Below are 27,408 nucleotides of genomic sequence, written 5' to 3'. Positions count from 1 at the left end.
AGGCACAGTATAACTCCATCTAATATGGAGAGCAGAGACAGGGAGGCACAGTATAACTCCATCTAATATGGAGAGCAGAGACAGAGAGGCACAGTATAACTCCATCTAATATGGAGAGCAGAGACAGGGAGGCACAGTATAACAACATCTTATATGGAGAGCAGAGACAGGGAGGCACAGTATAACTCCATCTAATATGGAGAGCAGAGAGAGAGGCACCGTATAACTCCATCTAATATGGAGAGCAGAGACAGGGAGGCACAGTATAACAACATCTAATATGGAGAGCAGAGACAGGGAGGCACAGTATAACAACATCTAATATGGAGAGCAGAAAGGGAGGCACAGTATAACTCCATCTAATATGGAGAGCAGAGACAGGGAGGCACAGTATAACAACATCTAATATGGAGAGCAGAGACAGGGAGGCACAGTATAACAACATCTAATATGGAGAGCAGAGACAGGAAGGCACAGTATAACTCCATCTAATATGGAGAGCAGAGACAGGGAGGCACAGTATAACTCCATCTAATATGGAGAGCAGAGACAGAGAGGCACAGTATAACAACATCTTATATGGAGAGCAGAGACAGGGAGGCACAGTATAACTCCATCTAATATGGAGAGCAGAGACAGGGAGGCACAGTATAACAACATCTTATATGGAGAGCAGAGACAGGGAGGCACAGTATAACTCCATCTAATATGGAGAGCAGAGACAGGGAGGCACAGTATAACTCCATCTAATATGGAGAGCAGAGACAGGGAGGCACAGTATAACAACATCTTATATGGAGAGCAGAGAAGGGGAGGCACAGTATAACTCCATCTAATATGGAGAGCAGAGACAGGGAGGCACAGTATAACTCCATCTAATATGGAGAGCAGAGACAGGGAGGCACAGTATAACAACATCTTATATGGAGAGCAGAGACAGGGAGGCACAGTATAACAACATCTAATATGGAGAGCAGAGACAGGGAGGCACAGTATAACAACATCTAATATGGAGAGCAGAAAGGGAGGCACAGTATAACTCCATCTAATATGGAGAGCAGAGACAGGGAGGCACAGTATAACTCCATCTAATATGGAGAGCAGAGACAGGGAGGCACAGTATAACAACATCTAATATGGAGAGCAGAGACAGGAAGGCACAGTATAACTCCATCTAATATGGAGAGCAGAGACAGGGAGGCACAGTATAACTCCATCTAATATGGAGAGCAGAGACAGGGAGGCACAGTATAACAACATCTAATATGGATAGCAGAGACAGGAAGGCACAGTATAACTCCATCTAATATGGAGAGCAGAGACAGGGAGGCACAGTATAACTCCATCTAATATGGAGAGCAGAGACAGGGAGGCACAGTATAACAACATCTAATATGGACAGCAGAGACAGGGAGGCACAGTATAACTCCATCTAATATGGAGAGCAGAAAGGGAGGCACAGTATAACAACATCTAATATGGAGAGCAGAGACAGGGGGGCACAGTATAACTCCATCTAATATGGAGAGCAGAGACAGGGAGGCACAGTATAACAACATCTAATATGGAGAGCAGAGACAGGGAGGCACAGTATAACAACATCTAATATGGAGAGCAGAGACAGGGAGGCACAGTATAACAACATCTAATATGGAGAGCAGAGACAGGAAGGCACAGTATAACTCCATCTAATATGGAGAGCAGAGACAGGGAGGCACAGTATAACTCCATCTAATATGGAGAGCAGAGACAGGGAGGCACAGTATAACTCCATCTAATATGGAGAGCAGAGACAGAGAGGCACAGTATAACTCCATCTAATATGGAGAGCAGAGACAGGGAGGCACAGTATAACACCATCTAATATGGAGAGCAGAAAGGGAGGCACAGTATAACAACATCTAATATGGAGAGCAGAGACAGGGGGGCACAGTATAACAACATCTAATATGGAGAGCAGAGACAGGGAGGCACAGTATAACAACATCTAATATGGAGAGCAGAGACAGGGAGGCACAGTATAACTCCATCTAATATGGAGAGCAGAGACAGGGAGGCACAGTATAACTCCATCTAATATGGAGAGCAGACAGGGAGGCACAGTATAACACCATCTAATATGGAGAGCAGAGACAGGGAGGCACAGTATAACAACATCTAATATGGAGAGCAGAGAGGGAGGCACAGTATAACAACATCTAATATGGAGAGCAGAGACAGGGAGGCACAGTATAACAACATCTAATATGGAGAGCAGAGACAGGGAGGCACAGTATAACAACATCTAATATGGAGAGCAGAGAGGGAGGCACAGTATAACAACATCTAATATGGAGAGCAGAGACAGGGGGGCACAGTATAACAACATCTAATATGGAGAGCAGAGACAGGGAGGCACAGTATAACAACATCTAATATGGAGAGCAGAGACAGGGAGGCACAGTATAACAACATCTAATATGGAGAGCAGAGACAGGGAGGCACAGTATAACTACATCTAATATGGAGAGCAGATACAGGGAGGCACAGTATAACTCCATCTAATATGGAGAGCAGACAGGGAGGCACAGTATAACACCATCTAATATGGAGAGCAGAGACAGGGAGGCACAGTATAACAACATCTAATATGGAGAGCAGACAGGGAGGCACAGTATAACAACATCTAATATGGAGAGCAGAGACAGGGAGGCACAGTATAACAACATCTAATATGGAGAGCAGAGAAAGGAAGGCACAGTATAACTCCATCTAATATGGAGAGCAGAGACAGGGAGGCACAGTATAACTCCATCTAATATGGAGAGCAGAGACAGGGAGGCACAGTAGAACACCATCTAATATGGAGAGCAGAGACAGGGAGGCACAGTATAACAACATCTAATATGGAGAGCAGAGACAGGGAGGCACAGTATAACAACATCTAATATGGAGAGCAGAGACAGGGAGGCACAGTATAACACCATCTAATATGGAGAGCAGAGACAGGGAGGCACAGTATAACTCAGTCTAATATGGAGAGCAGACAGGGAGGCACAGTATAACACCATCTAATATAAAGAGCAGAGAGGCACAGTATAACTCCATCTAATATGGAGAGCAGAGACATGGAGACACAGTATAACAACATCTAATATGGAGAGCAGAGACAGGGAGGCACAGTATAACTCCATATAATATGGAGAGCAGAGAGAGAGGCACCGTATAACACCATCTAATATGGAGAGCAGAGAGAGAGGCACCGTATAACACCATCTAATATGGAGAGCAGAGACAGGGAGGCACAGTATAACAACATCTAATATGTAGAGCAGAGACAGGGAGGCACAGTATAACTCCATCTAATATGGAGAGCAGAGAGGGAGGCACAGTATAACTCCATCTAATATGGAGAGCAGAGACAGGGAGGCACAGTATAACAACATCTAATATGGAGAGCAGAGACAGGGAGGCACAGTATAACACCATCTAATATGGGGAGCAGAGACAGGGAGGCACAGTAGAACATCATCTAATATGGAGAGCAGACAGGGAGGCACAGTATAACTCCATCTAATATGGAGAGCAGACAGGGAGTCACAGTATAACAACATCTAATATGGAGAGCAGATACAGGGAGGCACAGTATAACACCATCTAATATGGAGAGCAGAGACAGGGAGGCACAGTATAACACCGTCTAATATGGAGAGCAGAGACAGGGAGGCACAGTATAACTCCATCTAATATGGAGAGCAGAGACAGGGAGGCACAGTATAACTCCATCTAATATGGGGAATAGAGACAGAGAGGCACAGTATAACACCATCTAATATGGAGAGCAGAGCTAGGGAGGCACAGTATAACTCCATCTAATATGGAGAGCAGAGCTAGGGAGGCACAGTATAACTCTATCTAATATGGAGAGCAGATAAAGAAAGGCATAGTATAACTCCATATAATATAAAGAGCAGAGAGGGAGGCACAGTAAAACTCCATCTAATATGGAGAGCAGAGACAGGGAGGCACAGTATAACTCCATCTAAAATAAAAAGCAGAGAGGGAGGCACCGTATAACATTGTCTTATATGGAGAGCAGACACAGGGATGCATAGTATAACTCCATCTAATATGGAGAGCAGAGACAGGGGTGCACAGTATAACACTGTCTAATATGGAGAGCAGAGAGGGAGGCACAGTATGACTCCATCTAATATGGAGAGCAGTCAGGGATGCATAGTATAACTCCATCTAATATGGAGAGCAGACATAGGGAGGCACAGTATAACTCCATCTAATATTGAGAGCAGAGACAGGGAGGCACAGTATAACTCCATCTAATATGGAGAGCAGAGACAGGGAGGCACAGTATAACTCCATCTAATATGGAGAGCAGAGAGAGGGAGGCACAGTATAACAACATCTAATATGGAGAGCAGAGACAGGGAGGCACAGTCTAACTCTATCTAATATGGAGAGCAGAGACAGGGAGGCACAGTATAACAACATCTAATATGGAGAGCAGAGACAGGGAGGCACAGTATAACTCCATCTAATATGGAGAGCAGAGACAGGGAGGCACAGTATAACTCCATCTAATATGGATAACAGAGACAGGGAGGCCCTACGGCAGCCATAACAAAGACACAGACGCCTTAGGGAACCTTTTTAAGAGATATGGAGGCACAGTATTAAGAGTACCTCATACAGCAGTAAACAATATTGATCTCATCTTCACCAATCTCTGTAACACCGATAATCTCTCCAATGTTCCATTTCCTCTATCTGACTGCCACCAGCTGACCTTTGACATTGCATGCCCCGTACCCATATCACACCACCCTCGGTATATCCAGACATCCCAACATGCAAAAGATAATTTCAGGGAGGTGGCTTCACCAGCAAATGCACGCACATGTACACACACACACACACACACGCATGTCCCAAAACACACACAGCCACCAAACATGTATGAACAATGACAAAATATTTTATTATGACAGAACACAACTATTTACATATTACAACTACTTATACACACTATTAACACACGGACTCGTGCACACACCTTGACACACAGATGCGGAAACTGACACATACACATACCCTGTCACATACACACATAGATATGAACACTGACACAGATACACACACTGGCACATACACACACACATACACTCAGATACACACACTGGCACAAACACGCTCAGATACACACTGACATACACATAAACACACACTCAAATACACACAGATAAACACACTGGTACATACACTCAGATACACACTGACATACACATAAACACACACTCAAATACACACAGATAAACACACTGGTAGATACACTCACTTGCACATATGCACACACACTCAGATATACACTGATACACACACTAGTTTATACACACTCAAGGCATAACAATTTAATCTGCGGCCACCCATAGCTTGTGTCCTGGCTGAGGCTGATGGGAGTGTAGCTGCTCACTCCAGCCTCTTCTCTGCCTCCCTGCTGCCTGTGTGCTCCAGCCTCCTACCCCCTCCCCGCGTGGCTGTCTTCTTAGCTGGGAGGAAGTGACCGGCTGTTTAGCACTTTCTCCCAGCCGGCAGGTACTGCAGGGGCCCGGTCAGGCTCTTGAAATAATATTCATGGGGGTGAGCAGAAAAGGGGTGGTTTCTTAATATATGCTAAATGCCCTTAATTTACTAAGGGCATTTAGCATATATAATAGCCTGAAGAAATCACACACACAATCTGTATATATAGTATGTCAGGTTGTGTGTGTGATTTCTGGGATATTGTTTGACACTTGAGGGTGTCAGGGAGCCACACTACACATACGGGAGTCTCCCGGCCCTACCGGGAGACTTGGGATGTCTGTCTGTCTCGTAGAAACCTTCTCTATCTTGACCTACAACAATTTTCCACTAACCTACAAACTCTCCTTTCACCCATCTCAAGCATTACCTGCCCTAGTTTTGCAACCTCCCTCTGCAACTCCACTCTCTCCTCTGAACTATATATCATGGCACGTCCTGTATTTAAACATTGGGGGCAACACCAGTTACAACCCTGGCACACTAAGCTGACCCGTTACCTCCAAAAATGCTCCAGGACTGCTGAATGCTGCGTTAGAAAGTCTTGTTATGCATCTGACTTCCTCCACTATAAATTTATGCTGCGCTCTTACAGTTTGGCTGTTTCTTCTGCAAAAGAAAAATATTCCAACACCCTCATAACCACACTCTCCCGAAAACCCTAACACCTGCTTCACACTGTCAACTCTCTTCTTTTCCCTATTACTGCTCCTCCTCCTACTAACTTGACCACTACAAACTTTGCAATGCACTTCACTGGGAAGATTTCTGTGATCAGGAAAGAGATCTCTAATCTCCCTCCTACCCCTTCCACCACTCCCCCAACCACGCACTTTCCTCTGTTTTATGCTCACTACCCACTATGCCAGCAGAGGTTTCTGCTCTGCTTTGGTCCTCCAGCCCCACCACTTGTTCCCTTGGTCCTTTTCCCTCGCATCTCACTCACGCTTTGTCAACTTCTCTTGCGCTGCCCTTATTAAAATATTTAATCTCTCCCTCTCCTCTGGCATATGTCCTTCACCCTTCACCCTTCAACCATCACATCAATTCTAAAAAAAAGCCAAACCTTGACCCTAACTCCCCATTTAACTACCGCCCTATCTCACTACAACCGTTTGCCTCCAAGATCCTCAGTAGAGTTGTGTATGATAGATTGACTGAATTCCTTGACTCCAACATACTGCTCAACCCACTTCAGTCTGGATTTCACGCTCCTTACTCTATCAAAATATCAAACAACTTAATTGCTGCTAATCCAGCAGTCACTTCTCTCTCCAATTCTTCTTGACCTTTCTGCTGCCTTCGACACTGTTGATCATCAAAAGCTTCTTCTCATCCTCTGTACTCTCTGTCTATGAGACTCTTCCTGTCCTCCACAACCCCTCTCTGTCTGTGTTTCCCAAGGTTCTGTCCATGGTCCCCTACTGTTCTCAATCTATACTGCCTCCCATGGTAAACTCATCAGCTCTTTTGGCTTCCATTATAATTAATTTGCAGATGACATACAAATCTATCTGTCCTCTCCTGATCTCTCGCCATCTCTCCTGACTTGAGTCTCTGACTGCATTTCAGCTCTTTCTAACTGGATGGCTGCTCATTTTCCTAACCTTAACCTGTCCAAAACAGAGCTTCTTGTGTTTAGTTCCTCAATTGTTGCTACTCCTGTGTCTGTCTCCATCAAATTCAATGGCACAACCTCACAGGCTCACTACCTAGGTGTTCTCTTTGATTCTGAACTCTCCTTCACCCCTCAGGTCCAGTTACTTGTCAAATCCTGTTGCTTCTATCTCCAAAATATAGCTCACATCTGCCCCTATCTAACGCCAGAAGTGGCCAAGGTGCTGGTGCATACTGTTATCATCTCTGGCCTTGAATACTGCAACCCACTGCTCAGTGGTCTTACGCATTCCCAGCTTGCTCCGTTACAATCTATAATGAATGCTGCGGCGAGGCTCATTCTGTCTGCCCGCACCTCCCATGCCTCCCACTTCTGTCAGTCGTTACTCTGGTTTCCTATAAGAAATAGGGCTCCATTTAAAATTCTGGTGCATGCTTACAAATCTTTATGTAACACTGCTCCTACTGATGCATAAGTATGTCCCGTCCAGGTGCCTACGCTCTGCCGAAGATCTGCGTCTATTACCTGTTCGTGCTTCCACATCTGATGCCTTCAAGACTTCTCTAGGGCTGTGCCGTTCCTATGGAACTCCCTTCTCTGCTGCGTTAGACTTTCGCCAAGTCTTAGTTCCTTCAAAAGATCATTAAAAATTAATTTCTGTAAGAAAGCATATCAATTAAGCTGTTAATAGCTTTCCCTCCCCGCACCTTGGTTATCCATCTTACTTCCTCTACTGCAACTGTCTCATCCAAAACACTAACCCTTCACTGTTCTGGCAACCTACTTTTCCCGTACATGAAATACACCCTTCCCTTACCTTCTGTGCCACTTTAACCCATAACCTCTAGAGCAGGGTTGCCCAAAAGGTAGATCCCCAGATATTTTAAAACAAGAGCTTCCATGATGCTTTGTCATTCTGAAGGCATGCAGTTCCATGTAGGCTTCGTTGTGTGTCCAGCTCATCTTGTTGCAAATACATGTCTGTTAGTCCACCTATTGTACAGCGCTATGAAATGTGCTGGCGCTTTATAAATAATAATATGGTGAGCAGAGAGGGAAGCACTGTTTTAGGGAACCTAATACGAAGGGTAAAAACAGGGAGGCTCTTATTGTAAGTAGCCCATTAGCCAGAAGAAAGACAGGGAGAGATCAGGTTTAACTGTTAAATGTTAAACCTTACTTCGGGATAATCACTTGCCTTATCACATTATTTGGGGTTAAAACCCTGTCAATAACTAGCAGCCATATTCCACCCAGCGTGCCTTCTTGGATTCTGGGTCACTCTGTACATAAACACTTATGTTATTATTGATCGCCATCCCTTGATCTACACGGAATCATTCTGAGGTTGCTGTTTTGTTTGGCGGTTGTATTTGTAGAATTCTGCTGTACTCCGATATATAAAAAATAATCCATATGTAATACGTATCCTCTACCCCCAGCTTTTACCGTTTCTACACAAAGAAACAAGAAACCTCTACGAATCGCTTGTCCATTTCTATGGCAACACCCAGTATAGATTTTGTATCAAGGGGAGACTGTGTTTAAAGTAGTCAATCAGCGTAAAAGTACCTTTTACAAGGGCTTCCTGTGGGTTGTCAGTCACTTCACAAAAGCACAACAACGTCAGCAACTGTATCTATAGCCCGAAGGCACTAATGGACTTAATGAAGAGTCACTGCGCCCGAAGGCACTAATGAGCCTAATGAAGAGGCCTTGTGTATCACAGTGTAGGAGCAGAATAAGAGAGAACATTTATTTATAAACAAGCTTACAAACAAAGGTCTTTGATTTCCTTATGACAATTAACGTATCTATATAGAGCCGACCTAATAAGTAAATCATATATACAATCTATAGTGACAAATATTGGTTAGCACTCGGGAACACACAATAAGGCAATGATGGAATATGCTTCTATAAGTGAGTTTATGTGAGGTGAGGGTTATATGGCTCATTTATAACCCATGAAGACGAGACCTATAATAATGTCCTGATTTTAAGAGATGTTTTTATGTATAGATCGATGACGATAATCTGATATAATCTATTATCCATGTGTTGACAAGCTATTGATGGCTTTTCTACAATAATGTTTTTGCCATTTTTTTTATCACATTCGGAGTAAATCTAGAATTAAATTAATATTTATTTTTTTTTGTCTTTTCCAGATAAATTGTGTGACATTCCCACATCCGGACACCATGCCTGAGCAACAGCTGCTAAAACCAGGAGAATGGAGTTACTGTGACTATTTCTGGGTAAGAGAAAATGGAATCTTCACTTCTTGCGAAGACAGTTTATTTAGGAGCTTTACCCATTGTGGGAGGACCGCTTCTTGGGTTGGAGTGAAGACCCCGATGGTGGGGGAAGGCTAGGCAGCTAGAACTGAGCAGAGCCTGATTAAATCCTCGTCTCGCTGTTTTTTTGTTGCACAGAGACTCGGAATGAACCGTAGAATCTCTGTAAAATTTGTTTATTTGTTTTGAACACAGTCATATATCACATTTTTAATAATGTAATAATGGTGCAATATCTTATAATTCGATTTGTTGAGGCCATATATTGCATTGGACATGTTTATTGTCTTATTGTGTAGAATATTGTGTAATGATAAGAAGCCCATTTTCTTTGTGTGATGATGACAGAACCATAATATAGTAATCTGATTCACACTATAAGCAAATATAAAAATACATGTATGGTGATACAGCAAACGTAGAAAGGGCACAGAAATAGCACATAGCATAACACTATGTTCCTTTTCTAGGTTTGCTGTATCTCCATATATGTGTGTTTATATCTGTTTGTATCAGGACTGGGACATTCTGGGAGATGTGAACCCCCCTGATATTACACATTTAGTGCGTTGCTGTTTGTGGTGCACACTATAAGCAGCCACAATGTAAATCTTGAGGTTTTTTCACACTCTGCTTGTTCCGTATTGGGATTTTCTCTCGATTTCTTGATTCCCATTTAGTGTAAAGAACTGACATTGTAATGTGCTTGGTGGCCAGATATGTAACACTGTGGTCACACAGGAGGTAGAATTCAGGGACCACGTGAATTGCGTCACACAGTGCGTAATAGCAACCATGACAACTGATATGGAAATAAACGTCTCCGATTAAGCCCATCAGACTGTCACGAAGTTCTAACAGCATTAACTTTGGACACATTGTATTTTGAGAGACGGCATTCTATGCACACTGCTAGTGTAAAAAGGTCTGGTCATTCTCTGCAGATCTCGCTATTTCACATAATGATTTCACTCCTATATTAAATCCATAATGGATATTTAATTACTGTCTCTGTATATGCCAGAGTCTGCAATTCAGGGCTCTCAGTGTCAAGTACTACACTGCTAGGCCAACTCAAAAGGTACTGCAAGCCTGGAGGACCGAGGTCTTCATCCCCAGCGTTGAATTTCTACTTATAGGTTTGCTGTATCTCTATGTATGGGCTGTTATATTTGCTTATAGTGTGCAGCTGATTACTAAAATATGGTTATATCATTATTACACAGAATATTGGCTTGTTATCATTACACATATTGTACACAGTAAGTTTCCTTTCTATCACATTAGTGCTAAATATTCACTTACCAGTGGCTAGTGAGTGCGTGGATATGTTAAGCTTTGTGTAGTGGGTAAAAATAAATAAATAAAGATATATCAGAAGGTTTGCTGTTTTGTAAGATGCTGGAATCATTAAAGGGACACTATAGTCACCAGAACCACTACAGCTTAATGTTATGGTTCAGGTGTCTATAGCCGGTCCCTGCAGTGTTAGCACTGTAAAAAAGCACGGAAAACAAAGAAACGGCAGTGTTTAGATAGCTGCCTGGTAACTCCTCTAGGTGCAGTCAATCAGATGGTCAGTAGAGGTGCTTCCTGGGGCAGTGCTGCACACTGTGCAGCACCTATGTTCAGCGTCTCCACGCTCTGCATGGAGACACTAAATATCCACAATAGAGATACACTGTTTCAATGCATCTCTATTAGGAGATGCATTGACATATTTAGCTGCTCAAGCGCAAAAGCCTCCTAATGCTTTCCTATGGGAAAGCATTGGATTGGCTAAGATCATCAACTTGATGATGATTTCAACTATGGAGGAGGGGCCAGCCGTGGAGAGACCAGTGCAGTGTGGGAGATAGGGTATGCTTAAATACCTTGTTTTCTGAACAGAGAAGGGGGCTGGGGAGCTAATTAGCAACTCTAGCACTATAGTGTTAGGGATACAAGTATATTTAACACTATAGTGTTCCTTTGAGCCTCCTAGAGCATGTGTGTTCTTCATTCTAAAATTTAGTGTGGAACAACACATTGACCGTGTCTGCATTCTTTATTGAGTGCTGCAGCCTTATGGTTCAATGATTGGAGAGCACGGCATAATGTATCATTCTACTAAGGATGGTAAAGTGTGGGTTTATGTTAATGGTTCTAATGGTTAAACTTAAAACACTTACCTGGGTTCCTCTGGGTGCTGCTACCTGTCTGAGTGCTGGAATCTCTCTGCCTGAGCTAAGCCCAGCAGTCCAAGACTTAGCTCATTGTCTAAAATTGATCAGTTGATGCTCTCAGCTAAGGAGAGCTAACGGAAGCTCCTAGCAGAAGCTTCAATCTTTCAAACCCATGCAGTATCTCGTAATCCCTGCAATATTTTAGTAGTTCTCTTACCTCCATCTGGAGTTGGGGTCCCATAGGTAAATGGGAAACAGGGTTCTAAGAACCTCTTTTTACATTGTGCTACTGACTTCAATAGCTTACTATTTGCCAAGACTATTTTTGCTCCTATCTTACCTTCATGGTCTCTGTTACAGCTAATAGAGTTGTACTTTCAGATTTTTAAATTTTATTCTAATCGTAATTACCTACCCCAGAGAGACACCATAAAGTTCCTGCAGAATCCTCAATGTGGGTTAATTAAACAATGACAACAAGACGAAAGAGCAGCCTTTAATACTGGGCATTATTGTATCAATTCTCAAACTGTACCAACAGTGACTTTGTGTTTAATCATCTGAGCTCTTGGTACTGGTCATTTCTCTGCCGTAGCACAGGTCATCCCTCTGCCCCGTTTTCCTCCTTTTCGCTGTCTGATTGTAGCTGCCGCACTGTCAGGAGCAATCATTGTCTTCCTGACAAGGTGAAGGAGAATCTGGACCAGACTCACTGAAACACAGCTCCCATACTGAGGTGGAATTGGAGGGTCAGCCATCCGTTAAATATGTTTTTCATTGTCCTAGCAGGAAACCCAGGGATTGTGATGTATTTCTATAGCCTGTGTCTTGATATGGCTGGATGAGTTCTGTAGGGGTCTTCAGCTTGGGAATAGAGCTCCTTTGTGAACGGTCGTGTGTAGTTTGGATTAGGTTAGAACGGAGCCTACTGCTTCTGGAACCCATAATAAATGGATTGTTGACATTGTGGTGACATCTTGATTAAAAGCTGTTGCAGAAAATCTGTGCAGCCGATGAATGGACAGATGAGCAATGTCTATATAAGTATGTATCCTAAGGCAGCTATGATAAAACTCTATGCTAGACAGACAGCTGTCCTGGAAATCCGGTATTGATTTCAAATAGCCAAAGAGCAACAAGACTAATCAACAAAGCACCTTGATTACACTTATTATAAAGCGACAAAATATTCCACAGTGCTTACAATAGGTAAACAAGACAAACATTCACTCCTGACAAAACACGTATGATATACAGGAATGGTAGGTAATCATCACACGTAGGTCAGGTCACATAGGGGTAGGTAGGTCCCGAGTTGTGGAACTGTAATACTGTGCTATCCTTATTGACTGGTATAACATCTTTATGGCTGCATTTCTAAAACGGGAATCTACCATTTGTCCACCCCCATGATAGCTCCACAAGGTCAGACACATAGTCTTTCTTCTGGTGGAAATGTCTATTGTCTTCATGCTTTAGGTATTTACATATCATTATTCATTAGCCATGCATTGATCACTCTAATACACATGTTAAATAAATCATTACACCTTTAGTGAATCAGACAATGGGCCTCTCCCCATATTGACTGATACTGCACAATACGCGGGTCTGTTCCAGGGTGCAGGTGAGGTCTGGCCTGCGTCCAAGAAGATAATCGTCGGGCAGGACAGACATCAATGATTTACCCGCTAGCAGTGTAGCTCACCTTCCCCAGAATTACTGTGAAATGAAATCCCATTAAAGAGATCTAACGTTTAATAAACTGTAATGGAATGTCTTGTGGATATTGGTGCACAGGACAGTAATGGCAATCAAGCACGCTTTATTCTTCATCAAATCCATTCGCTAAGCTGTATGTGTCGAACATGTACGGCTATTCTGGTACTGGTACACATTGTTAAAATGACTGCAATTAGTCTGTTTTTGCCATCCTAATGCTTATAAAGTGATGTACAAATCATGACAAAGCTCCTATCTGTCTATCTCTAAGATCCTTATTCAGGTTGTGTCTTTTGTGGGAAACTCTGTATATTGTTATTAATATTATTTATATTGCACCAACAAATTCCGGTGAGCTGAAGCTTACCCCAAATGCCATCTGTAAAATTTAAGATAACTGCTTTTACAGTTCACGATTTTTTTCTTTCTTTTAAACCTTAATAAAAGGTTATGCACAGAACATAGTAGGATGGAGATGCGTGTAATTTTTTATTTAATTTTTTTTACCTTCATAAATGGCATCTAGATGAGTTTGTTGATAGAACAGCTTATAAGAGCAAAGTTTCTAGTTCAGATCCCAAAATCATTTCCCCGCAGTACATGGTACATGTTATAGAAGTAATGAGTATCTGCAGTGTTATGTGAACTGTCAGGTGGAGAGAAGTAAACTTGATTGATTATTGTCCACTTTGCATTTACACAGAGATGAAAAGTAAAATTGCTGAATTTATATGACAGCGGTTCATTTTTAAACACGCAAATGTTTCCTAAACAAAAGCCCAGGAGTAATTACTCAAACATCTCGCCTCTTAGTAATTGTGAACCGCTGGTTTGTGCATCCTGGGAGAGGGTTGAAAATACACTGTAAATCTGTACAGATTAAACCTTCGTTCTGTGATTTGACATGATCGTTGCTTTCCAGGCCGATAAGAAAGACCCCCAAGGTAACAGCTCAGTGAGCGGCTTCGAAGACCTCCTTCAAAAACAGCTCAAAGGCAAACAAATGCAGAAAGAAATGGCCGAGTTTATTCGGGAAAGGTAATCTGAAAAAAACTTGCACACAATGCTCACTTCTCGGATTCCTTGCGGGGAATAACCTACTTCACTACGTTTAATAAGCAAACACATCATTTGTATAAAATAAGGGCTACCTGAGCACAAATGCAATACAATAAGAGAGGAGAATCTGGTGTATTGTTAAAGGGTTATTCAAAGCACCATAACTACTACAGCTCTCTTACGGGAGTCCCCGCAGAGCTCCTGGTCTTCTCTCTAGTCGGTTATGACAGCTGACTCTATAGAGCTATAGAAGCCAGAAGCCAATCACACCACCCATCATTATTTTATTATTTATATAGCGCCATCAGATTCCGTAGCGCTGTACAATGAATGCAATTCTATGTGAATTCTGGTTCCAAGCACCCCAATGACGTGGCCAGAAGTGGAGATACACCTCTGGCAGCCTAAGGGTTAAACTCCTGTTTGTGCAGCGTTTCAGACTACATCCAAATTCCAGGCATTATAACCACTTCAAATCACTGAAATGGCCATGGTGCTTGGAGTAACCCTTTATTGAAGACACAGGGACAGTTCAGAGAATTCTAGGTTTTAGAGAATTCCTAGTCCAAAATCTCTTTGAGAGCTTGTGCAATCTAAAATTGGCAAAGCAGATATGGTCCTACCAGTGAGATGACTCATCCATCTTTACCCCAACAACCTAGCACACCCCCTTCTTGAAACCCCGCTATTACTAGACTATTAACCGGACAAAAAACAAATACATTATCTTATTGCATTCTGACAAACAATAGGGGTAAAATATCCAACCCTAGTCTCCTGTTAATATAATCTTGTGAAAATAAATGGTTATTTTATAACTTTGCAATCTGTATTTCTTACTTGCCTTACTCCCTCCCGCCTCACCCCCCTTACATTTGTTAACCCCTGCAACTTTGGTTGCTTAAGGGTTAAAATGATGTTAATTTTGCAGTTTGGATTTCAGGCCACTGCAAATTGATGTTGGTGAATAAACTGCATTCTGTTTAAAATAATTCTCTCTGTTTTGGTAAATTATTCTCATGAAGAGTGTTACCGGTAGTTATCTGTTTACGGTGAATCTCTCTGTTTATATTCGCAGAATAAAAATCGAAGAAGAATATGCCAAAAACCTGGCAAAACTGTCTCAAAACTCCCTGGCCTCGCAGGAAGAAGGGTAGGTCAGAGAAAACGGCTTCCTAATTGACTTTTAGTTTCATATCTAGAACACAATGTATCACATGGTAAACAGATCACGGATATACTGCGCACTCAGAGCTAGTAAAACGCCTTCTGTTCAAGCTTTCATTGTTTGGTGTTAAGTTGATACTGTGTTTAATGTTTACTTTGTGTAACACAGGATTGGTTCTTCTAATCTTCGATTTTATTTCTGCTTTTTATATTTTTGGTGTTTGGTCTGAAGAGTGTCATGTTCTTGATTCAACCACTGGGATCTTACTAAAAACATTGGGGGGAAAAAAAGAGAATTGGGTCCACATTCGGAACATGCATACTTCTCAGCAATGGTGCTATCGTAGAGACCAAATTGTATACAAAATACAGATTAAGGAACTGCTCACTCACACAATTACAGTTCTATATTTAAATAAATAGCAATGTCACTTTAATATTTTCATTTGTTATAGAGCACGTATATTATATGCATTGTGAGTAATGTATATACATCAAAGAACTATCACTTTAATTATTTATATATATTCTATTTATTTATTCATTTTTAATTGTTTTTTAATGACATTAATTTTCCATTATATATTCACAATGCTCTTACAACATATTAATTCAATGCACTTTATTTCAGTAGCACTATTTCATATGTCTCCCATGTTACAGTTAGTGTAAGACTCGCCAATATTGGGGTACTGTAGCGTAGTGGGGGGGCCTAACACGTTATGGCAATATGGTGGACGTGAATAGCACCGGGACATAATGGTGGGACCTGACACAGGTGTAAGAACCACTGTTATACATGTTTAATTGAATGCACTCTATCAACATGATTAAAACTAATCCGGCTCAAAAATATTTTGATGGCTGAGTGTGATGGGTCATATTAAAGTTATTTTCAGCCTGAAAACCTGAACAGTTTTTTTCATTTTATTCTGCAGCAGTTCCTTTCTACAGAAAGCATGAATGAAAGTACTGCCCAAGCTAATTGCAGCTGCACCATCGCTTCCATCAGCTTACCAGTAGCTTCATTCATGATTTTATTAAAAAGAAACGATGGATGTAATTATGGCTCTTACGGAGCTTAGTGTCCCTTTCGAATCCCACGCCACCTGCTTTTTTAACTGCACATGGACACATTGAGCTTTCTAACCTATTATTATAGCTATTACTAAAGGCTGTGGAAATGAATCTGTACTTCTTTGTAGGGATGCACAACCCAGGGTAACTTAAAAATACTTCACTGGGGTCCAGCCTCTGCAATCATAAACGCTAAATCTGTTCTATATGACATTGTGGAATACGTTTTCATTCAAGTAGAGTAAGCCGTGCGCTGGAATAACTTGGTTTCAGTTCATTTTCCCAGTGCGCTCTGGTTTCATGAGATACTTTATTACAAGGTTATATCCGTAGAACTGATTTACAGCCGGCGAAAGCAGGCAGTATTTCCAATTCAGTGTTTAATAATCAAGCGTTAGGTGTTTTTGTGTGCGCAAATCTCGAAATCATGACAAGCAGCAATATTGTGTGATATACACCCACCTGTGTTGTTATACAGCGGATCTAATTTGCATTACAAATGGTTTTTTTTTTCCGTCCCGCAGCCGTTTTTGCATGATTAGTGTTGTCTGCGAATTATACAGTTTTAATCACCTGATTTCAGAACGTGATTTTGTTCATATTGCAAACTTAACTGTTTCAAAGTCCGTTATACAGTGTTTTCATAAAGGTACCAAAGGGACACTCCAAGCTGGAGAGGAAAGAATTGTATTGCACTTTACAGATAATGAAATCTAAACTAAAACAGTTTAAAAAGATTCCCACAAAATTTTCTGTAAATTCCTGGGTGTGCAGCCTCTGCAGTGAGCTCTGTCTAGACCTGCAATATGTTTCAGTAATTTTCTATGGTAGTGCTGAGTTTTCCCCCATACCGACCCACAGCAGCAGATCATGGGCACAGCAGGGATTATAGAGAGTTGTTGTTACGTTTTAGAGTAAAATATGTAAGCAGAACTTCCATTATCCTCTGCGGAATTGTACAAATACGATCACGCTGTAGTGATTATGGTGCTTGGCGTATTCCTTCAGTCGCAATGGTAGTTGCTTAGAGTTCTGAGTTTTGGTAAACACAATGTTACATATTAAGTACATACAGAGCATTGTGTGAGAATGACCCATAATGCATTTTTTTTTTCCTCTCGGACACCTGCTAAGGCTGTGGTCATATTAGATGGATTTTGTAAATGTTCTTACCTTTAAACTTTAAAGTGACCTCACCTGGTACTGGACAGGTACACTATGTACAGCCAACATGTCTGTTGAATGAAAGCTTGCTGTGAGCAGGGTCCTCTTCAACCTATTGTTTCTGTGGGTTTTTGTAATTGTCTCATTTATTGTTAAATCTTTCCCTCTGATAATATTGTAAAGTGCTACGGAATATGCTGTCGCTATATGCCAATAATAATAATAATAATGATAATCGTTGTACAGAGGGATTAACACATACTACACAGAGATGGCCTGGGTGTAGGAATGTGGTGGATGCACAGGTGCCTATAGAGATGTACCAGTTGTGTCCGTATACATTCATGTACACTGTGTTGCTGTGGGAGAGATTACGTGTAAGGAGAATATTTCGTTATAGTGTGATAACAGTCTTGTTATCAAATCCTCTTTACCTGGCTGTTATTTTAAATAATTGTTCCATTGATTCTTTAAATTCTATTGGTTTCAGATTACTGCTTTGGAGAAATTAAAACAAGGATGTATTCATTCATAAAATGTTACCCCCCTGCCCCATTGTTTTTATTTTATTACTTTATTTTCCGTGGCTCCAATGTCAGAAAGCAGTAACGGGGGGAAGGAAGGCTGAAACAACAGATTTGAATTTAATAGTCACATTCTAGCTTTAAACATGCTTATTGGGCAAATCAGGAATAAAACCTAAGACCTGCTTCTTGTGTGTGGTTTTAAGATCAAAAAATTGCTCAAATCACGGTCTATGGCAAAACCCACTTCATCCTACTCCTCTTTGGATGCACAGATCTCACGACTGAGCAGATATATTGCCAATGCCTATTCACAAATCTAGATTTATTCTGTTACCCCGGTTAGTGGGGGGGGATCGGTGGAGAAGAGCTTGACAATTCTTAGCCTTCATGCGGCCCGTGTTTTGTAGAATTAAATTAATTGGAGTTTTACACAGAGAAAACGAAGATGCACACTCCAGGATTGTCTGCAGATACTGAGGATTTATTGTGTTCTGTCGATTTATTCTGCCGGGTAGTCTCCAGTCCAGTGTGCATACAGTTAATGTATCCTGACTTGTGCCATACTTTAATTAGACTATATTGTTAGTGAGGTTGAATGTTAAAGGGACACTATAGTCACCTGAACAACTTTAGATTAATGAAGCAGTTTTGGTGTATAGAACATGCCCCTGCAGCCTCACTGCTCAATCCTCTGCCATTTAGGAGTTAAATCCCTTTGTTTATGAACCCTAGTCACACCTCCCTGCATGTGACTTGCACGGCCTTCCATAAACACTTCCTGTAAAGAGAGCCCTATTTAGGCTTTCTTTACTACAAGTTCTGTTTAATTAAGATTTTCTTATCCCCTGCTATGTTTTTTTTTTTTTGACAATCTGTGTTTTTATTTAGGTTATATCAAGAGTAAGGCATACAATATATCATAACATGCATGTAAGCAGTTACAAGGGTTAAGGAGTAAACCAACAGAGGGAGGGTAGTACAAGTACAGAGGTGAAGAAGTGCGTGTTGAAGGTTCTCTTCTACATCGTGAGAGCTAGAGTCCTATCCAGGGAATTTTAGCCTCGTCATATTAGGGGGAGGCTCAGCATTGACTCCAAGAACCAGGCGGGATGTATAGGACCAAGATCAACATAAGGAGTCGTGATTAGTCCACGGGGAATGCCTGATAGGCCCTAGTGGCCTCCAATCTCGGCTTTTCGTAGATAAATCCAAACTTAAGCCTAGGTTTATGTTGCCTAGGTTGTCTAATTGCACATGTCAGTGTTGGAGCTGTTACCTTTCTGAAACCCATATTTGAGATGAACTGAACAGGCGCAACTGCGCAACTATATTGTTTATAGTAGGTCTTTGTCTGTCACCCTAGGGGGGGGGGGGGAACAGGTCGGGTGTGTGAGTTTGAGTAGTCAGGTCTTGTCTAAGTCAATTGGGTGCCCAGCGGTGCGAGTATACTCCTCGAGCTAGACTACTCTAGTGTGGGCGTGTAAGTTCGTTGTCTTATCCCAGTATGTTATGTCCATGACCGTAGCTCGGTCTGTGGGCCTTGAAGCGGGGGGACTGTCGTATGGGCAGGGTAAGTATAGGGTCGATGGGGAGGGGCTAAAAAAGGGGGGGGGGAGTCGGCAACAGCGGGGGGGTACCAGGGGGAGGATCCGCCCGCGCCACCCCGACCCACAGCCCAGCAATTCGTGTCTTCACACCCTCCCGTCTATTCGGCCCCACGTCCCCGGGAACCTGCCGGTACGCGAGCAATGTATTCTATCCAGGGGGCCCAAAGCCGGGCGCACTTTTCCGCCGTCCCCCTTAGGTCAGCTGTGAGGCTCTCCATACTGTATATCTCCTCTACTGCTTCCATCCAGTTAGCTATGGTTGGGGCTATTGTGGTTTTCCAGCGAGTGGGGATTAGGCTCTTGGCTGCGTTTAGGAAGTGTCGCGTAAGTGATCTCTTGTAGGCTCCCAGAGGCATAGTGGAGTGGTGGAGTAACATCGGCAGGGGTTGCAATGGTATGTCGGAATCAAGGATCTCCCGGAGTTTCTTGTGTACTTGTCGCCAGAATGCCTCGATGGGAGGGCAAGACCACCAGATGTGTAGGTCTGAGCCTTCGTTCGTCCCGCATCTCCAGCATCTAGCCGATGGCAGCAGCCCCATCTGGAAAAGCCTATGGGGGGTCCGATACCAGTTAGTCATGAGTTTGTAATTAGTTTCTTGGAGCTTCGCACTGGTCGTACCTTGATGTGCGAGGACGTGTATCTTCTCCCAATCTGCTTCAGAGAGGGTTGTGCCCGTGACTTGTTCCCATTTAGATTGGTATCTCGCAGGGGGGAGTCTGGAAGCCTGTATTATCATGGAGTACAGCGTGGAGATTCCTCGTGGTAGATGCCGTCCCTCCGTACAGAGGGTCTCAAAGCCCGTCTTTTTCCTGAGTAATAGTTGCTTACCCGGGAGGGAGCTGTGATAGTGTCGGATCTGTTGGTATTGGAAGCGGGCTAGCCCCGTTGGAGGTGCTGAGGAGGTTAGTGTCTCGAGGGGTTTCAAACGTGTGTCTGCGCACCATTCGCCAAGATATGGTGTGTTCGGGTTACCCAAGCCGGTGATGTCCCTGGGGGCCAATCCGCCTGCAATCTCTGGATTGTAGATCACTGGAGTCAGCGGGTTTGGGTTGGTAGTGAGGTCGAGTTTGTAACGTAGAGTCGCCCAGATCTGTAGGGTAGCTCCAATGAGTGGGTGAGACCGGATTTCTTTCGTCTGTGCGGGCTTCGGTAACCAGGTGATCCAGGGTAAGCGCTCCTTGGAAGCGGCTCGCTCCAGACTAACCCATTGTTTATCGGTGTCTGGCACGTGCCAGTCTATCACCCTAAGGAGATGAGCTGCCTGGTAGTATGTTTGGATCGAGGGGAGTGCCACCCCACCCTGGCGTTTTGGTCTGATCAGGTGCGCGTATCGGAGTCTGGCTACTCCCGATGCCCATACGAAGCGGCTGATAGCTGTGGACATCTCGTTGAAGAAGGTTTTGGGGATATGGATGGGGTTCGTCTGAAATAGGTACAGGAGGCGCGGCAGAAGGTTCATCTTCACCGCGTTTATCCTCCCGAACCAGGATATACAGGACCCTCCCCATCTTTTCATATCCGCGGCCAGAGTCCGTAGGAGGGGAAGGAAGTTTTCTGTGTACATCTTTGTCAGATCTCTCGTCAGCCAGATGCCGAGGTATTTAATGTGTTGCGTGCACCATCGAAAAGGGAAGTTAGCTTTCAGGTGGGTTGTTAGGCCAGGGGGGAGCTCCAAGGGCAGTGCCTCAGATTTCTCCGTATTCAGGCGCAGGTTGGAGAGTACTCCATACGTTTGAAAGGACTGCAGCAGGTTGGGAAGCGTGACTATCGGATTACCAATAAAGAAGAGCAGGTCATCCGCATAAGCGTCCACTTTGTGTTCCGTACTGGCTACCTTTATTCCCGTAATACCCCCATCCCGTCTGACCGCCGCCAGAAAGGGCTCTAGCGTGAGGGCAAACAGGAGGGGGGACAGGGGGCACCCTTGCCGCGTGCCATTTTTGATGGGGAAGGTGGGGGATAGTGCTCCGTTTATCCTCAGGCGGGCCTTCGGGGACGTATATAGGGCCGCTATCCATGTTCGGATGTTTGGGCCGAAACCCATAGTCCGGAGGGTTTCTTCCATGAACTGCCAGTCGACTCTGTCAAAAGCCTTCTCGGCGTCTGTGGAGAGCAGGAGGCCCCCACGGGAGGTGGTTTTAGCGGAATGGATTATATTGAGGGCTCGGGTCGTATTATCCTTCGCCTCACGTCCTGGGATGAAACCTGTTTGGTCCGGGTGCACCAGGTACGGTGCCACCTCCCCAACACGGCGGGCCAGAATCTTTGTGAAGAGCTTAAGGTCCGCATTGAGGAGGGAAATAGGCCTATAACTGGCGCAGGACGTGGGATCCTTACCCTCTTTCGGGACCACCGCTACTGTAGCCATCAGGGTGTCCTCCGGAAACCTCCCACCCTCCAGCACCGAATTAAGGCTCGTCAGCAGTTCAGGCAGGAGCAGCTCCTCAAATGTCCGCAGGTACCCTACCGGGAAGCCGTCAGGGCCCGGGGCCTTGTTTGCCTTTGCTGCCTTAAGGGCGCCTTTGAGCTCCTCTTGGGTGATGGGGGCGTCCAGGTCCTCGGCTTGGGCCTGCGTAAGCTTCTGGGTGAGATGTTGCTCCAAGTATTCTTGAATGTCTGCCCGTCTCTGTCGGATTGCCTCCGCTCCGATCTCTTTCGGCAGGTTGTACAGTTTCGCATAGAACTCCCCGAATTCTTTCATTATGGCTTCTGGCCTCCGCTCGGGGGGCGAATTAGCCTTTTGCAGGAGAGTAATGCGGGACTGTCTTCTTTTCTTGCGAAGCATGCGGGCCAGTAGTCGTCCGCATTTGTTTGAGTTCTCATAGAAGAATCTCCGGGACTTGCGGAGTATGTGCGTCAGGTTCCGGGATAAAAGGGCACGTAGGTTCCTCCTCGCCTCTAGCAGGGGGCAGAGATTGTCTTCGGTCGGGTCGGCCCTGTGTGTTTTTTCCAGCTGTGCTGTAAGTTCGTGTAGGTCCTTCAGTGCGAGATTTTGTTCCCGTTTGCGTCTCGTGCAGGTCCTGATAAAGTGGCCGCGGAGGACACATTTGTGAGCTTCCCAACGAACTTGAGGGGAGGTATCAGTTGCCGGGTTCTCTAGGAAGTAGCGCTGAATGACCTCTTTCGCTTCCGTGCACACTATTGGGTCCCCAAGCACCTGTTCATTCAACCTCCATTGTCTGTCACTAGGTTTAAACAAGGGAGAGCGCAGCGTGGCTAGTACCGGGGCATGGTCTGACCATATTGTCGTCTGGATGTCACAGGTCAAAAGGAGATGTAGATATTCCTGAGCAATCAGGATATAGTCCAGGTGGCTGTGGCCATGGTGGACCTGTGAGTAAAACGAGAAGTCTTTATCTTCAGGGTGGAGAACTCTCCAGGCGTCGGCCAGGCCCGTGTCGCGCAGGGCCTTCCCCACCGTCCGGATACAGAGACCGGAGTGTGAGCTGCAACCTCTAGAGGTGTCGAGACGTGGGTCTAACGGAACATTAGTGTCACCAGCTACAATGAGTAGACCCTCTCGGAACTGATCTAGGAGTTGGAGGGTCTTTGAGAGAAATCGGTGCTGCCCCGAGTTCGGAGCGTAGATTGAAGCCAACGTGTATTTCTTATCGGCAATCGTACCCTTAAGAAATAAGTAGCGCCCGTTTGGGTCGACTTTCGTATCCAGGCAACAGAACGGGATGTGTCGGGCAAAGAGAATTGCCACTCCTGCTCTCTTTGCTGACTGGTGGTTTGCGAAATATGCAGCCGGGAACCTCGAGTCCCCCAGGGGGTGGGGAGCAGCACCCTTAAAGTGGGTCTCCTGGAGGAACGCTATAGAGGCCCGGGCCGACCACAGGGACCGGAGCAGGTGAGACCTCCTTTCCGGGGTGTTCAGACCCCTTACATTGTTGGTCCAGAGGCGCAGGGGGGCCGGGCCGAAACCCCCGCCCGGGCTCCCCGCCATAGCCGACAGGGGAGGGGGGATAGGTTCTGGGGGGTTGGGGAGGGGGGAGGAAGGTAGTCAGGGGAGGGGGGGGTGGGGGAAGAGGGGGGAAAACTGTCGGGGGGGGTAAAGGGGTGTCCGTGGGGGCGGGAGGGGGGTCAGGGAATAGCGGATTAACCGCTACCCAAGTTGGTTGGACTTGACTGTGTGGGAGGCGTCCGACAGGTCTGAGTCCCCAATCCCTTTAAGTCACCCGCGGTCCTCCCGTCCGTAACCCGCAGTCTGTCCTCGGGGTCGTACGCGGAGTCCGTACAGGTAGAGTCAGGGCACCCTGTGTGAATATGTGATAGTGTGAAAATATAACTAGTGTGTGTGTAAAACTACAACGCCCGGCCCTCGGCCGTTCTAATATGAGCAAAACTAAAACTAAGGTCTAGGTACAAATCTAGGTTCGGTTGACATTTTACAGGGCAGGGGGACTAACTCTCGTCTAACTGACCAATTCTCATCGCCCAACACCCCGGGCTTTGAGGCCCACCGTATGTAACGGACCCCAGTGCGACCCTTTTCTCTCTTTCACATCCCCCCAACCCAAGCTACCCCAGAAGCAACAGCCAAGCCAGGTAGTTTAGCCAGTTCCCCCGAGTCCCATCGGGCTTGTGTTTTCCGAAGACCAATCCCCCACCCAAATCCCAGGGAGGGGGCTAACGCTTATTCAGTACTCTAACCCATAGGGATCAACAGGGGGGAGGGGGGGGAGGGGGAAGTGAGCTTAGTTCCTTGAAAGCGTCCCAAGTCCATTGTAATGCGGATCGGCACCGGGGAGGGGGGGGGGGGGGGAGCATCAGCAGAGTCACCTTTGGCCAGCGTCCGAGGTTCAGTCCCACCTCCCAACCTACTGACTATTGCTCACTATGGTCAACCGCGATGCCCACCCCAGGTACCTCAGTGGTGGTCCGCGTCTAAGCTCCAGTAGGTAGTCACTCCTCAGATCCCGCCGGGCCACCAAGCATCCGGGCAGGGGATTCTCTCACTCTCTGCGTGTCCGGCGGTGGGCTGCCCGTATCTCTTCTCCGGTTGGGAGCCAGCGGCGTCTCCAGCAGCCAGTTACGGGTGCGTACGTAGGGGATGTGTAGCGCTCGCAGTGTGGGAGCCACATCGTCCGGCCATCGGATGTGCAGCCAGGTGTTGCCATGTCGTATCTGCAGGCTGAATGGGAAGCCCCAGCGGTAGGGCACATTTTTCTCCCGCAGGATAGCCGTTATGGGCCGCAGTGCTCTCCTAGCGTCTAAGGTCAGGCTAGAGAGGTCCTGGAACAGCGCCACATTTGCGCCCTGGAACAATATATTATCTGAGCCCCTGGTGGCCGCCATTAGTGCGTCCTTCAGGCTATAGGCGTGTAGGCAGCATAGCACATCTCTGGGTTTCCCATCTTGCCTCGGGGGGCCCAGGGCTCTGTGGATCCGGTCAAATTGAATTGTCTCTGGGCAGTTGCGGCCTAGGATCTGTCTGAATAGGGCCTGAACCTTCTCTGACAGCGGGGTTGAGTCCGGCTCAGGTAGGCCGCGGATGCGTATGTTCTGGCGGCGTCCTCTACCTGCCGTCTTAGTGTTAGTAAGAGGTTCCCCTGTCTAGTGGTGGCAACCTCAGCAGACCTGTGTTGGGACCTGCTCGCCTCCGCTTCTGTCTCCAGGGCCTCTACTCTTACCTCCACTGCTGTCAGCTCGGTGCGCATGGTGGCTATCTCTTCTCTCATAGCTGCTCGGAACTCTTTCAGCATTCCGGTGGAGTCCGCCTTCGTGAGCATGCTGGACGAGATCCGGGTGAGTTCTTGCCGCATCATTGTTAGCACGTCCGTCTTCGGAGGACACTCCCGCGCTTTCTGCATCAGGGGAAGCCGACGCCATCTTTGCAGTAGGCCCGGCGGAGCGAGAGTCCGACGGAGTGGACACAAAATCGTCTAAGGTACCTCTATTGTTCCGCGGGGAACCGGTGTGAGGGGTACCCAGGAGCAGGTTTCTCTTAGTTCGAACCATTGAGGGCTCTTTTGCAGGCTTTGTTAGCTGTTAGTATAGGCCGAGGGCACGGAGCTCTGAGTCTACACGTCTGCTCTCATGCATGGTCCGGTCACGCCCCCATCCCCTGCTATGTTAATAGCTTGCTAGACCCTGCAAGAGCCTCCTGTATGTGATTAAAGTTCAATTTAGAGATTGAGATACAATTATTTAAGGTAAATTACATCTGTTTGAAAGTGAAACCAGTTTTTTTTTTTTCATGCAGGCTCTGTCAATCATAGCCAGGGGAGGTGTGGCTAGGGCTGCATAAACAGAAACAAAGTGATTTAACTCCTAAATGACAGTGAATTGAGCAGTTAAATTGCAGGGGAATGATCTATACACTAAAACTGCTTTATTTAGCTAAAGTGATTTAGGTGACTTTAGTGTTCCTTTAAGTGAACAGAGGTCACAAATGTAGATCAAAATTAGACTGTTGCCACTTGCCAGCATCTGAATCTCCCATCATCCTCAGTCAGTCTTTGCACCAATCTGAATGCAGTGTGCCATGGTGGAATTTGTAGCTCAGCGCAGTGGCCAAGCTCTCCACTTGAGCTGGTACAGGAGTACACCTCCAGAGTGTTCTAACCATTACTGGCTGCTAGTGTGCCTGGAGCCTTTTTATCAGTAAGGTACAGGCTGCTGATACAAAATTATAACGAGAAGCATCCAATTAACTAGAACACTGATAGTGTTGTTACCATTCAGCGCTTAGTAAAGAGAATCCAAACAACAGTCACAGTTCAACTGATTTACCCATTTTAGCTATTCGCAAATGGCAGAGGTTGTTACAACCAGATTTATATTTCTGCTTGACCGCAATTTGTCTGTCTTGTGAAATAAGCTGAATCTCCATGTAATATAGGCGATTTTGGTTCAGAAGCTATGTACCATGTCTGTGTCATTGTTGCTATGAGTTTTGATACTTAATTGCTTGGAAGGTCTGCACGAAAACATATAGGTTTTATACTGCGATGCAATGCTAGTTGAACCAGTAATGATACAATAACCTGATCAGTGGCTCCTGGGGCCCCGAAACAGTCCATGTTCCCACCACATGACCCTAGAATCTCATTATATGGTCAGTGTATGCATTCGGGGGGAGATCAAATCTATGGTATTTATATACTGAGCGTTTAATTGTGGGAGACTGAAAACCAAACTGCATTCTATGGAGAAAAAACCGTGATGATTGTAAACACATTCTCTGTCTTACCTATAGTCAGTGTCTCTATTTTAGCCTGAATTTTACATCTTTTTTTTTTATTTTATTTTTTTATTCACTACAGTTTTGGTGTTTAGTGTGTGATCCCCAGAATGTTAGTTACGTTGATTAATGTTGGAGAGCCAAGCAAAAAAGCTTTTTAATGGTTTTAGTGCGACTGAACTATTTTGAAAGATTTATATATATATTTTTTGTCTTTTTGCTTCTTTGCCATTAA

At 44.9% G+C, this 27,408-nt stretch overlaps 1 protein-coding gene across 5 annotated transcripts in view; it reads left to right on the top strand.

Annotated features, from left to right (window-relative positions):
* Positions 1–27,408, top strand: part of GAS7 (growth arrest specific 7) — a 237,151-nt gene that overhangs the window by 197,284 nt on the left and 12,459 nt on the right. For all 5 annotated transcript variants that reach the window (XR_010090911.1, XM_063456089.1, XM_063456088.1 and 2 more), the window contains 3 exons: positions 9,367–9,456; positions 14,305–14,420; positions 15,520–15,594. Coding sequence is in view for 4 of the 5 variants with exons in the window: in XM_063456089.1 (XP_063312159.1) it covers positions 9,367–9,456; positions 14,305–14,420; positions 15,520–15,594 (281 nt within the window). In the remaining variant the exon portion in view is untranslated. The remainder of the gene's footprint in view (positions 1–9,366; positions 9,457–14,304; positions 14,421–15,519; positions 15,595–27,408) is intronic.

The sequence above is a fragment of the Pelobates fuscus genome, chromosome 5 (assembly GCF_036172605.1).
Source record: "Pelobates fuscus isolate aPelFus1 chromosome 5, aPelFus1.pri, whole genome shotgun sequence".
NCBI lineage: Eukaryota > Metazoa > Chordata > Amphibia > Anura > Pelobatidae > Pelobates > Pelobates fuscus.
Note: the sequence above shows the minus strand (reverse complement) of the source record. Positions and strands in the feature narration are given on the sequence as shown.